Below are 14,235 nucleotides of genomic sequence, written 5' to 3' on the forward strand. Positions count from 1 at the left end.
TCCCAAAGCTTTGGGCTGTCCTCGACTGCTTTCCCGGTCCACAGGCAGGGAGCTGGAAGGGAAGCGGGGCCGCCGGGATAGAACCGGCGTCCATATGGGATCCCGGGTGTGCAAGGCGAGGACTTTAACCACTGCGCCACCGTGCCGGGCCCCAGGGACCTCTTTAATGTTTACAAGGCACAGAAGGGCTCAGGGTCACCATGTGACCTCGGATGGTCTGGCTCCAGACTCTGTGCTGCCAGCCACTGAGCTAGCCAGAAGGTCTTTAGCTTCAATGGCATTGGAAGCTCGGCAGACCTGTTAACACACAGCCTGCTAGGGCAGGTTTCGTGGCACATCAGCTGCAGCCACTCCTTGGCATGCTTATCTCTCACATCGGGGTGCTGGTACAAGTCTCAGCTCCTCCACTTCTGACCCAGCTTCCTCCTACAGTATCTTGGAGAGCAGCAGATAACTGCCCCTGTGTGCATGGGTCCCTGCTGGAGTTCTGGCCTCGTGTGTTTGGTCTGGCCATTGCAGGTATCTGAACCAGTGAACAGAAGAAAAATCGCTTCTCTCTCTCCCTCCCTACATTCCCTCCCCATTCTTTTTCTGTCAATTCTTTCTTTCAAGGAGATGGAGAAATGTGTAAGTAAACATTGTAACACACACCATCACCTGACCCTGCCTCATGGGTTTCTGATTCAGGAGATGTGTTGTGTGGATGAGGATTTTGTTATTTCTAACAAGTTGCCAGGAGAACCAATGCTCTTTCAACCTGACCATATGCTGTGCAGCTCTGGAGCTTTGACACTACCTGGACCAGAAAAAACAGAAAGCATCTCACTTCAGTCAACAGGTTGAGTCTCCCATGTAAATCAACAATGGTTAGCACTCTTAGAAGAGGAGGCAGAGTAGCTGAGTTTTTCCAGCCCTGTCAAGAAGCAGAACTTGCAGGAAGGGTGGCAGTCCAAGGACCGAAGCGGCAGCTGGGGGAGAATCCAGGTCCTGCTCCTGCTGCTGGCTTAATTCCTCCTCTCTCCCACTGAAACAACGGCTCACCCCGATCTCCAGTGCAAAGATGAGGAGGTGGAGTCACACGCAGTCCCCGTTGCTTCTGCAAACCTAAGGGACACTCACACTTGCAAATATACAGGTTCAGATCAAGCCAAACACTGCTCAGGGAAGCCCATTCCACATTTCTAGTTTATTCCAGCCTAATGTTATGAAAAACCGACTCTTGTGAATTTAAAGGGGGAAAAAAGAACTTTGATTTTAAGGAAAAAGTAGGTAAATACTGAATTGACTGCTCGGCCAATTACTGCTGTTACAGCCCAGGTTTCTGGTTCATGTTCCTGCTTACTACTGCCCACTTACTTGCTCCTCGTAAGATGACAGAAACATCTCCAAAGGAGACAACCCTATTACTGGGAACTTCAACTTAAAAGAGAAAAGCTCTCACTGTGTCCACGGAGCTACAGTGCGCGTTTCCCGTAGCATCAGCCTGAGTCCGCTTTGTCCTAACAGGCAATTAGCACCAAATGCCCCCACGGCTGGGATGAGCTGAGCTGAGCCGAGAAGGCTGGCTCCTTTTGGTCCCCATCCAATTAGGAGCGCGCCACCAGAAGCATGAGCCTAACCAAGGAGTCAGCAACCAGGACAATTGCATCCCATCTTGCAAGCAAGGGGGGGCACCTGCATTCATCAGGGCCGGGCAATGCTACCTGCTGTGGGGGACACAGCTGCTAGGGGAAGGATAACAGGCACACTCCAGTGCTCCCGTGGCAGGGCTGACCAGGCACTGAGTGCTCCCATTGGCTGAAGCACAAGCACACTCACCGGGAGGTCTGCGTAGAAGTAGTGCTTCCGGTCAAACAGTGACTTCTGGTTAATGTGGCAGTTCAGGGCGAGGCCTGTCATCACAGCTGCCTCCACACAGCGCCTGTTGAGAACCTATGGACACAGCACATCGTGCAGCTCAGAATCAAGAGCTTAACCAAGCGCTTCCCCCACAGCGGTGGCCACTCCAGGACTTCCACAGGCCCTTCAGCAGCCATCACTTCAGAATCTGTGTGGGCGGCTCTGCACCCAAGCAAACCACGTGGATCCAGAAAATGATCTAAAAAAGAAAATGCAAGCAGCAAATGATGGAACTGCCCCATTGGAGACCCTTTCCCCCAAACCCCGGTCTTAAGTGGACAGGAAGCATCCTAGAGGCTAAGCAGGAAGCAGAGTGGCATGTGGAATACATCTAAACCCTTGCTCTCGGACACAGCCAGGAGTGACAAAGCTGACAGTGGTGAAGTCTTGAACAGCAAGGCTCAGGCAGGGGTCCAGGATCCGAGGGAGAGCTGCTCGACTGTGATGCAGCTATAGCCAATTCTGAAATCTAAGGGCCACCTTCAGGCCTGGGAAGGAGCACAGCTACCTACCTTTTGCCGTTTCCAGGCCTGGCCAACTGAAAAGGAGCTCTGGGGGGTCTGCCCCCTCTATAGCTGACTTCCATCGGGCTCTGGACCCTGCAGTCTTTCTTGGACACCACCAGACACCCTAAAGGACCTGACAAGTTTTAAGAACTTCGGGGGTATGCAACAGGACCACTAGAGACTATGTGATACAAGTGGAATGGCCCAAGTCCCAGTCAGGTCCTGATCCTACTCTGTCCCACGGTGCCACAGGACAAGGCACCTCAGTGCCCTTAGCTTTGAAACACAGGTTTTAAGACATTTTTGAACACGTAAGGACCATACACATTGACAGGGTACCATGTGATAATCTGGTACAAACACCTGCTGTGTAATTTCCAAATCAGGGTATAAAATGCCCAATGTCCTCAATTCCATATAGTATCCTTGTGGTGAAAACCTTCAGAATCTTTCCTGTTGGTTTTCTGAAACAAATGGCCTTTACAAAAAATCCCCATCCTGTGCTTGGGAACCCAAGAACTGATTTCCCCTTTTTGCTCTAACTCAGCACCTACTTAGCAATCGCTCCCTCCCCAGGGCACACACAGGGAGCTAATGCCTACTTTGCAGAGTGGATAAGTCATACAACGAGGGCACCTTTCAGAGTTCATAAACAGTTCCTTGCCCCACTCAACTTTCAGGGTATTTTTTGAGGATGTGGTACTGACTGATGAAACGTTTCCATATTTTACTAGACTGTTCTTAAGTATCAGTATGTAATTGCCTAAATGAATAGTATTTACACATTCACCATTGTATTTCAACCTCATGGCAATTCTGGTATTTCAGAGACAAATCAAGAAACAGAGTGACAGAGGGCCTTGCCTGGATTCCTGGAGCTGGCACGTGGTAGAGCTGGCCCAAGAGCCCAGTATTTGGGCCCCTGTCGCTCATGCGAGAGACTTGGTCCTGGCTCCTGGGTTCAGCCTAACGTGGCCAGACAGGGAGTGAACCAGTGCACAGAAGCATTCTCTCTCCCTCCTACTCTAATTTTGGCTTTTCAAACAAAAAAAAAGTCTTTAAGAAGTTAAAAAATAAAAACAAACGATAAAGAACATAAGCATGCCAATTAACTTACAGTACATCAAGACTCCCAAAGAAAATCTCAAGAGATGTCCCTCTGAGTGGCAGCATCCCAGCCTTCATCTCAGAACACTGATTAGGAACTGGAACCATCTGAAAGCTCCTATTTGGAGTTCTTCCTTCCGGGCTTACTAACATTATCAGCTTCACAGTAAAAACGCTTTTGAAATAACGACGTGTGTGAGGAACGGGATGCTCTAATTATTGACGTTTTCAGCATTCTGCGAAATGGTTGTTACTGTAATACAAATATAGCTGGTGCAGAATCCTGCCAAATCCAAGGTTGGTGACTGGAGTCAAGGTGCACAGAAAGGGGAGCTGGAGGTCTGGTGGTGAGCTTTGTCCTTCCAGGGCTGGGCTGCAGTGTGGGCTCCAGCCAATTCCACCTTATTGCCTGCAGTGCTCTTCCAACCACCACCTTCTCTTGAGTTTCAGTCCAGTCTGTCCCTTCAAGGCCAACTTCCTCCTCTTTTCTAGACAGCGTGAAGAACACCGGTTGCTTTGTTTGTTTTTGAACATGCATAATGATTCCCTGGCCTGGCGCTGGGAAGGAGAGTGAAGAATTGCAGGTGATCACAGCCTCTCACTGTGCCCGCTCAATGACGTGCGAACACAAAGGCACTTGATAAACCATCCATTTCCAAAGAATAAGAATGCAGTAAAACACACAAACATCAGAGCGATATTGAATATACTTTAATCTTTTTTTGATGATTTAGAAGCCTTGAAGTACTTCAGGGTCAGAATTATAAGCATCAATCACCACCACACTACAATTGCACAGAGGGGCTTGTAAACAGAGAGCACCAGTTAAAAGAATGCCAAGAAAAAAGAATTTATGAAGATCTTAGGCAAGCTGCTGGTGACAGATGGAGGCCCGGGTCAGCAGGTTTTCAGGATAGGATGCAGAAGTGGAAAATTCAATTTTGGGCTGCCATCATTTCAGGGGGGGAAAAAAAAACCTCAAGAGTCTACAATGTCTTAAACAAGGAGGATACAGGGATAACCAGGACTCTTCCCTGCCCTCAGTGAATGTACAGTGGTGCCAGGGATCTGCTGGCCAGCATCTCCAGTGTTGTTTCCATACCAGGTGGTGCTGTTAAACACACAATGTTGTGGCCTTCTGTTGCCAAAGTCCCACTGTGGCCCCCAAGGCTCCGATCTTCACGATCTCCCTCCTGCTATAGTACCCTCAGGAGTGGTCAAGTCTGATCTGACTCTCCCCAAACTTCATAATCTGACTGAGGTGCCACCGCTTCCATGAAGCCTCCCTGTTTATCCTCCTGGCCGACCTCTCCTGACCTGCCATGTGCTTGCCCTGAACTTACACATATTTCCATGCAAGCCTGTGTTTTAGGCGGTCAGGAACTTTCTGCTTCTCTTGGAATCCCTGGAGCCTTACCAAGAGTCTGACAACCAGCAGCACTCAATCCATGTGCGGTGAACTTAGATGAGGAAGGAAATGCTACGTCTCAGGAGATGCCTCAGTCTCCACTAAGACACCATCATCTGTCACCTGTTGGCCTTCAGACTTGTTTCTGGAAGTGTGTTGAAGTGGCAACTGATCACGTCTGATGGAATCAGAAATAATTTGAAAATTCAAAATGATCTGTCCTACAGGAGGAAGGCTCCAGAAATTTCTTTGTGATGGATATTACGATGGATCTTGGGGCTAGCTGTAAGAGCTGTTAGTGGAAGGAAAGCGAGGCTCAGGACACCCACCTGGCACAAGGCTCAGGACACCCACCTGGCACGCCCCTCTGGCTTCAGTTCATGACCAACAGAGGGTTTTTACTGCACTGGCATTGTGTCTGGACATGTGCTGCCCATCATGCGCATGTGTCTGTTGAGCCTCTCAGCAATCCCAGCCATAAACCTTTCAAGATGCCCCTTACTGATAGCAAAGGGTGACTGACACCTACCCAAACTTCACAAGGTCCATGGAAGAAGGAATTAAAAGCTAAGTTTGCTGTAGTGCAGAGGCATTTGGAAATCCACGTGGTTTTTTGTTTCAGTTGTTACGATTTTTTTTTTTTTAAAGAATATGCCTTTTCCACAAATAATCTGAAGACCAGCTCATTAATAAGTAGCACAGCCAGGAAGTCAGATCCAAACCCCAGGCTCCCAGTCACCACGCTCTTGAACTTCAAAGAACAAAGTGTGTTTAATTACCAAGAATAGTTACACCTGGTCACAACTCGAGAGCCGTGCCTTAAACCAAACCGCACTGAAATTTGTTTTGGGCAGATACGATTTGGTGGTTTTTCTAATTTTTTTCCACGGTTCTAATTCAGTAGATCTGCCTCCAGATGCTAGGCTCCCAGAGGACAAGCACTGTGTTCTTTGAACTTTGTGGAAGCCTCTGGACAGACTCTGCCAAGCAGAGGGCTTAGTGATGAGGGGACTTAAAGAGTTTTCTCAATGAGCAGAGGAGGTTCTATTGCTAGCCTCCTGAGACTAACACAAGTACCCACAAAAAGACAAATATTTTTCTAAAAAGGCAGTGTTAGACAGAGGTAGGAGGGACGATTCCGCAGTGGACAGCCAACATATATCATGAGTCACACAGAGAGGCCAGGAAGAGCTGGGCCAGGAAAAGGTTAGTAGGGGTAATGACCGGGGGGCGGGAGGGGGTGGCAGTTGGGAGAGGTGGGAATGAATTGTTTATGAAGAGAAGCACTTGTTTGGCTTATTTGTAAAACCTGAGTGGTGCTGTAGCCATAATTAGTCTAGAATCTAAAATACATCCAGCATGGAACACAGCATAAACAACTCAGATGTGCATGGGACCTCTATGAAGACATTTTGACCCCAATTTGAGAAACGGTCTTCGGGTCTGAAAATTTATTCATCCTAAGCAAGCAAGTATTCCCTGGCCTCACAGACAATCTAACGGCAACTCCCAGGACATGCCCAAAACACCAAGTTCTACATGTTCTTTCTTAATAGATGTGGTCTTCCTCCTCCTCCACACACACCCGGGCTTAACTGAAGCCTTGCTTCAAACACCACCTGCTCTAAGCATGACTTCCGCATCTAAGCACCTGTCTGTCTCTTCCCCCAGCCCGTCACGGGTGCCCTTTCTAAAGGATAAACATGCACGTAATTCCTCTGTTCCTTCACCAAAAGAATGGAATCCAGGGGCTTGGCACAGACTGCAGCGGCCATCGGGACGGCACCTCTGACCGCTCCGCGCTTCCTCGTCCCTCCACTGCTCGTAACCCAACATTAATGCGGCCAAGTACAAGATGCAGTTTTGTACAGACTGCTGCTTCTGCAAGAAACACCGTTCTTCCTGTGTGCTTGACCAAGATTTTAGCATCTAACAAGATCCTGGATGTTGTAGGCATGGCACAGTAGTCTAGTTGCTAAAGTCCTCGCCTTGCACGCGCCGGGATCCCATATGGGTGCTGGTTTGTATCCTGGCTGCTCCACTTCCCATCCAGTTCCTTGCTTGTGGCCTGGGAAAGCAGTAAAGGACAGCTCAAAGCCTCAAGACTGAACCCGTGTGGGAGATCCAGAAGAACCTCCTGGCTTTGGACCAGCTCAGCTTTGGCAGTTGCGGCCACTTGAGGAGTGAACCAGCAGACAGATTTTCTTTTTTAATATTTATTTATTTTTATTGCAAAATCAGATATACAGAGAGGAGGAGAGACAGAGAGGAAGATCTTCCATCGAATGATTCACTCATTGTGCCAATCCGAAGCCAGGAGCCAGGAACCTCCTCCAGGTCTCCCACACAGGTGCAGGGTCCCAAAGCTTTGGGCCATTCTTGACTGCTTTCCCAGGCCACAGGCAGGGAGCTGGATGGGAAGTGGGGCTGCTGGGATTAGAACCAGCGACCATATGGGCTCCTGGCATGTTCAAAGCAAGGACTTCAACCACTAGGCCACTGTGCCAGGCCCACAGCAGATTTTTTTCTGTCTCTTCTCTCTGTAAATCTGCCTTTCCAATAAAAACAAATAAATCTTTAAAAAAAATCCTAGATGTCACCTCTTTTGCAAACTCTGTTCCAACCCCCACCACTACCCCATATCGCGTTTCTTTCCGCTCCCACAGCACTCAGGGACAGTGCTGTTGCCCCAATCAGACTGGGCCCACCAGGGCAATTGTCACTACGCCTCGTTCTTCTCTGCCTCATCACTTCAACACAATGACAGCTGAGCAAGCATGAACTGAGGTAATGAGCAATTTAACACTTCTTTTATCAACGCTCAAAGACTATAAGCTATGAAATAAAGGCAACACTGTTTCACATAACACACCAATCAGGTGAAAAGGAGCCACTTTTAGCAAATAAGCCAAGGAAAAGGGAGCCCACAGACTTCATTCCACCCTAGAGCAGAGATCCAGCTGTGAAGCATCATGGGAGGGTCTCAGGGCTGGAGGGACAGGGAGAGGCCATGTCGCCACAGCTATGGGGCTGCCATGGCAGCCATGCATAGCATGCAGCCACTACCAGAGAGGCTACTGGGGACAGAGAGGGAAGCAGAAATTGCTTTTTTGCTACTTCCGGTTTTCCATCAAGCTTCTAGCTAGAGAGCAGCTGATCTGACTCTGGGATCCCACACCTGTAGGAATAGCTGCCCTGCTGCCAGGCATGGGGAGGCAGGATCTGAGGACACACGGGCCACGGCCAGCAAGACACACACTACTTGTACTTGATTTTAGAACTCATTCTTTGAAAGGGGAAGAGGGAGACACCACGGGAGTTAGACGGAGAGGATTCCCATCTGCTGGTTCATGCCCCTAAAAACCCACTACAGCCAAGGACCACAGCCAGGTGTCCCACGTGGCTGGGAGGAGTCCAATTACTTGCACCATCAGCACCACCTGCCACGGCAGCATTATCAAGAAGCTGGAGTTGGGAGCCAGAAGCAGTTATCAACTTACAGGCCAACGTCTGCCCTTGAATTTTTTTCTTTTTTTAAGATTTATTTACTTTTGTTGGAAAGGGAGATTGCTACAGAGGGAAGGAGATGCAGAGCGAAAAATCTTCTGTCTGCTGGTTCACTCTCCAAGTGGCCGCAATGGGCAGAGCTGGGCCAATCTGAAGCCAGGAGCCAAGAGCCTCCTCCAGGTCCCCCACGCAGGTGCAGTGTCCCAAGGCTTTGGGCCATCCTGGACTGCTTTCCTGGGCCACAAGCAGGAAGCTGGAAGGGAAGTAGAGCAGCCGGGACATGAACCAGCGCCCATATGGATCTAGGCACATGCAAGCCACAGGTTTAGCCACTGAACCATTGCACAGGGTCATAAAGTTTTCTTTTGATAAAAGAATAGCTAATCTATAAAACAGGGCCTTTCAAACATTTCTGATCAACAAAAGCAAAAATATTCATGGATTCCTCTTTCACATTTTGGGAGCCAAAAATTGTGAAACGTTACTAATTTATAAAGGAACATTTGTGACAATTCAACCTAGGTTGAAGTGAACTCCAAGGTGCCAAGAAGTACTTGGAAAGAATCTGCTGAGCAAATTAGCAAGAAAAAGATTCTATGACCTACCTAAGTCAACAAAATATTCTTTAGGATTTTAGTACTTTTACGTGAAATTTTACTAATTACAAATAAATCTATTGCCCAGAGCTGGCTGCTGTGCTCCCTCCTGGGGAGTCTGGGATGTAATTCAAGCTGTGTTTTTCCGGTTTTCCAATCACAGCATTTTTCTTCCCTTCCACTCAGCTCAGAAGCCCACAATGCTATCATACTCCAAGTCGGTGCAGTGCAAATCAGTTCTTCCTGACAAAACGAGGCAGTGACGGGCAAGACCAGCATCGTCACTGGTAATCCAGTTGGCAATTCCTCTGGAGCACTGCAACAAAGACTACAAGGTCATGTTTTCTGAAAAAGCCCGAATGGCAATTACTCTGTGAAATTGATGCTATATACAACAAATCTGATGATTAGGATATAGCATGGTAAATGCTTTAATTTATGAAGGGAAAGTAATTAAGATTTATTAAGTAAAAATAAGGCAGTAAAATGGGCCTTTATGTTACTGCTAGCCATAAATTTGTCTCAAAGCATGAACTCCCACTGATTCGTATTCCAAGCAAAACCTACCATGCAGATAAATTTTCATTATGGTAGAGAAAATTGTTCCCTCATTTCTTCACCTCCACATCCCTTCTCACCACTGAGCCTTTTTATCATCACCCAAAACAATTACAAAACCTGAGCTGTAATAACCAAGCTTGCTGAAACTGGCCAGTGCAGATAATTCTTAAATGGAATTCAACCATTAAAAATACTAGTTTTATACAGACATAAAATATTTGTCAGGACATACTCACATAACTAGTTATGTTCGCTATGTATACTTATGGAAAAGGAACAGGTGAATGCTACATTTCTTTTTTCACAAAAGGAAAAAAATCAAATGTCCATCACATAGCAAGAATTCTGGTTCCAAAAAAGAGCAGCCTACGCGCTCTTCAGCTCTGCCATTCCTCTCTATCCCAGGGCCTGTTGTACAATTCCACCTCTCAGAAACAGTTAGGGTCAAAGGCAAGAACATTTCCTTGAGCCAGCGTCAGAAGCCCACTTGGGATTCCATCCCCCTCCTGGCTCTTCCCACCTGGCACACTCCGTGCCCACAGTCACAATCAGATAAGGCAGTCTATGGCAGCTTGGCTTTTGGCACTTGAGCAACCTGTTTTTCCATGGGCCATGGCAACACTCAGATCTGAGACCTACCTCTGGGATTAAGAGAAAGAGCAAGCCTTTGGCTCGTATGAGCCCTAGAACTGCCAAGGTATAAGGAGCCCTCACATGACACAGCCTAGAGGTAGGAGGTGTCACTTTGGGGCTGTAGGCCAATGGTCCAATAGTGACACTGCACATGTATGGGCTCTCACCCTTGGCCAGTTGGCCATGTCAGATAGGAAGGTTACAGACTGGCTGGCAGAAAAGACCAATTGGGTGTGCAGGTTAACTTGGTCTCTATTCCTCTTTTCCACAACATTCTGAACAGTTGTAAACCTGGTATTACTCACTGGTCATTATAAGCTGACCTCTTGATGAAGATTTTTACAAATTTTACAAATTGATGAGCTAGGCAAAACTGCCTAAGAAACACCTAAATCTGAATTGCTCACTTCCACCATCTTACTCACTGTATATATAACCTTTTGCAAATTATCCAAGTTCTTAGGTCTAGTTTCCTTACCTGTTAAGATTAGTTATTCTGTAGGATCCTTGTAAGTTAAATATCTCAGCACAGGGCAGATATACAGTAATACTAGTTTCAGAGTGGAAATGCTATTAAATGCAAAGTACCCATCTCTGCCATCTCCACTGACTCTTTCAGATGTAGGGATTCTAATGAGAAAAGGGCTGAACAGCTCCACAGATCCATTAGCCTGGATTTATAATCTCAAGCAAGGCACAACAGATGCTGAAATTATGTTGTATGTCAACATAATATTTCCCCCTTAAATGATAACCAACACCTTTTGCGATAATTACTGTGTTATCTCCAGTGGAACACAGACCATATTTCTCAATGACTCAGAAAGCTTATATTACTTCATTTTCAGTTTTATAGAGATGCAAAAATTTCCTGGGTAATTTTGCATGTTTGCCTGTGACTGGAAAGATGCTCCCAATTCCTAACTGAAAGAAATCAGCTTTTAAGCAGCCGAATAACTACAAATAATTACCACTAATCCAGCTGGTTGTTAGCCCCATCTGACCACTGCCTGCCACACACTGGTGACTTTCTGTCTTCTGATGTAGTAGCTACTTTGGAAATTTGATGCAAGTCAACGGAGAAGATATTTGAAGGGACAGTAGACATAGGATTCAAGAAAATGAATAACAAAAAAATATAAAAGATACCTTCCAGTGTTCTTTTTGAATAAAACATTGCACTGGAGCCAGAATCTTTAACTAAGAAAAAATAGCTCCTACGTCAATTCAATATTTTTTTTGCCTTTGTTTGTAACTTTAAAAATAGCATATTATCAAGTCTAAGACATACAAATCCACTCAGTTTGCATTTTCCCCCAAACTGAAACTGGCAGGGCTTTTCTGATCAGTCCCAAAATGCGCTCCTGGCACTTTCTACCTGGCAGATTCGGCAGAATGACAACATGATTTCAAATCCCTGAAACTCAGACATGATCAGCAGAAAGGTAAAACATTGAAAAGGCCCTAATGATCCAGAATGAGATGCTTCTTCCTTACATAAAGATTAGTGTTGAGTCAAAAGACCTACTGCTGAGAACTGAAAAGAACGGACTTGAGCCAAGCAAACCCTAAATAAGACATGCAGCCAGGTAACCACTGCTCATGTGGGTATACTACAGACCCTGGGATTGTCAAAAGCGAATTCCTAGAGACACGGGTTCTAGTCTCATGAATGTCCTGAGAAGTAAATATTTTGAAGAACTCTATCACGACACATATTTTTAGGAAGAAAAGGCTATCTTTAACAGAAACATGGCTTCTTGCTAGAGGCTTCCTAGTGGGCCAGGCAATCATGGAGGTTCAAATGATGGGGAAAAAGAAGCCAAGCTTACAAATGGAAAAATTTCCCATTTCCTTAATTATGCCTGCCTTATGAATAGATATATAAGGAAAACAACTGGCTTAGATACTTCAAAATGATCAAGTTGTAAAAGGAGATGAGGAGAGGAGAAAAAAAGGAAATGGCGGTGGGAGGGGGAGGAATAAAAGGAGAAAAGAAAGAAAATGAAAAAAAAATGGCACTAAAGAAACATGATACCCCACCCCTAAACACCGTGTGTCTGTGTGTGTGTCTGTGTGTGTGTCTGTGTGTGTGTCTGTGTGTGTGTGGTCTTTCACCTGCTCCTGGATTGGAGAAAAAAATGCAGGATGGATGCTACTGAGCCATCTGTAGAAATGTGCACATCAATAGTACCTTAGACAATAGCTGCATCTACACAAATAACCCGCATGGGACAACTGCACTGTGCTAATGTACAAGAATCATTTTTCTTGTGAGCAGTAGTTGCAGATGAGGGGCCATCACGTCTGCAACTTACTCTCTAATCGCTCACCCAAAGGGGAGACGGTGCAGATGCAGGATGGTCAGCCACAGGTGGTCTTGAAAGACCATAAGTTTGACTATTTTCAAAAAGAAAAAACACCAGCCAGGCAGGAGTAGCTAATTTTCCTACCCGAGAGGATAGTGGAATGTTAGAAGCCTCCCACAAAAAACTCAAGGAGAATACCGACTACAAAGAGATGAGGGAGAGAGCCTTAAGCAAACAGGAGCTGATGAACCCAATGGCTGTGGACCTGAGGCTTCCTTCATGGTTGCTGAAAAGCAGCTGTACCTAGGAAAATATTCTATAGACCCACCTCTCTATCTAACCTTTCCTATGCCATGGATGCAAGTAAGAGGCATGCTGCAAAAGCAATGAAGTCTGATACAGCATGTATTTGTTCATGTAGCATGAACAAATCTGTTCACAGGGAAATACTACATAGTGTATTTATATATGTATACATGTGTATCTGTACATATATGTATATCATATATACATATACAATTTCAAGAATATTAAAGGAAGAGTCTATATGTATATTATATATACTAATATAATTTCAAGAATATGGAAGGAAGAGTCTTTTTACTGCTAGGAAAATACTTTTCTCAGTTACATCCTTTCTAATTGAAAGACTTATTGCTTCTAAAGCTGTAAGTATATCTTGTCTTATTCTGCACTCATGCTTCGGTCCTGTTGCCTCATTACATAAATATCTACAAGCATCCTCCACCCACGCTTCTCCGGAAGACAAGCTGCAGAAGTCTCACTGCTCCTCACACTGCTGTGAATCCACTTTCTTAAGTCATTTCAGGAGTGTTAGGAGAACCACCCACCACCCCCCGGCACAATACTTCTGGCCATGGTGAAATGGAAGTGTTCAGGTTTACGTTTTATTTTTGAAAACTTTTATTTACTTTATTATTTTATGTTATTTATTATTTGTTTGTTTTAATTTTATTAGAAAGGAAAGAGAGAAAGAGAGGAAGAGGGAGTGGGAGAGAAAGAGAGAGAGAGTGAGAAATCTTCCACTTGTTTTACTTCCCAAATGGCTGCCAAAGCCAGCACAGGAGGAAGCCAAGAAGCCAAGAACCTAGAATCCAATGCAAGTCTCCCCCATGGGTGGCTGGGGCCCAAGTACTTGAGCCATCATTTGCTACCTCCCAGGTAGCAGGCAACAGGAAGCTGAATCAGAAGTGGAGTAATCAGGACCCCAACCAGACACTCAATCCCAAGCAGCAACTTAACTGCTGCACCAATTGCTCTTGGGTTTGTATTTAAGATTTATTCATTTTTATTGAAAAGGCAGATTTACAGAGAAGGGAAGACAGAGAGAAAGATCTGTCCACTGGTTCACTCCCAAAGTGGCCACAATGGCCAAGGCTGAGCTGATCCAGAGCCAGGAGCTAGGAGCTTCTTCCAGGTCTCCCACGTGGGTGCAGGCTCCCAAGGCTTTGGGCTGTCCTCAACTGTTTTTCCAGGCAACAAGCAGGGAGCTGGATGGGAAGCAGGGTAGCCAGGGCATGAACCAGGGCCCATATGGGATCCCAGGAGTGCAAGGTGAGGATTTAGCTACTAAGCGATTGTACTGGGCCCTTGTGTTTATATTTTAATGATGGAAACTTAGTAACAGAAAATATATGTGTCATTTGAATGTTAATGAAGTGCTTTCTTATAACTTCTCTGCATAGATG

The 14,235-nt window shown here is 45.9% G+C and overlaps 1 protein-coding gene across 2 annotated transcripts in view; it reads right to left on the reverse strand.

Moving 5' to 3' along the window:
• GATB (glutamyl-tRNA amidotransferase subunit B) overlaps positions 1-14,235 on the reverse strand; it is a 74,078-nt gene that overhangs the window by 40,204 nt on the left and 19,639 nt on the right. For both annotated transcript variants that reach the window (XM_040966824.1, XM_040966823.1), the window contains exon 3: positions 1,819-1,932. In XM_040966824.1, the coding sequence (XP_040822758.1) occupies positions 1,819-1,932 (114 nt within the window). The remainder of the gene's footprint in view (positions 1-1,818; positions 1,933-14,235) is intronic.

The sequence above is a fragment of the Ochotona curzoniae genome, unplaced genomic scaffold (genome assembly GCF_017591425.1).
Source record: "Ochotona curzoniae isolate NIBS_2020 unplaced genomic scaffold, NIBS_Ocur_1.0 scaffold_4506, whole genome shotgun sequence".
NCBI classification, from domain to species: domain Eukaryota; kingdom Metazoa; phylum Chordata; class Mammalia; order Lagomorpha; family Ochotonidae; genus Ochotona; species Ochotona curzoniae.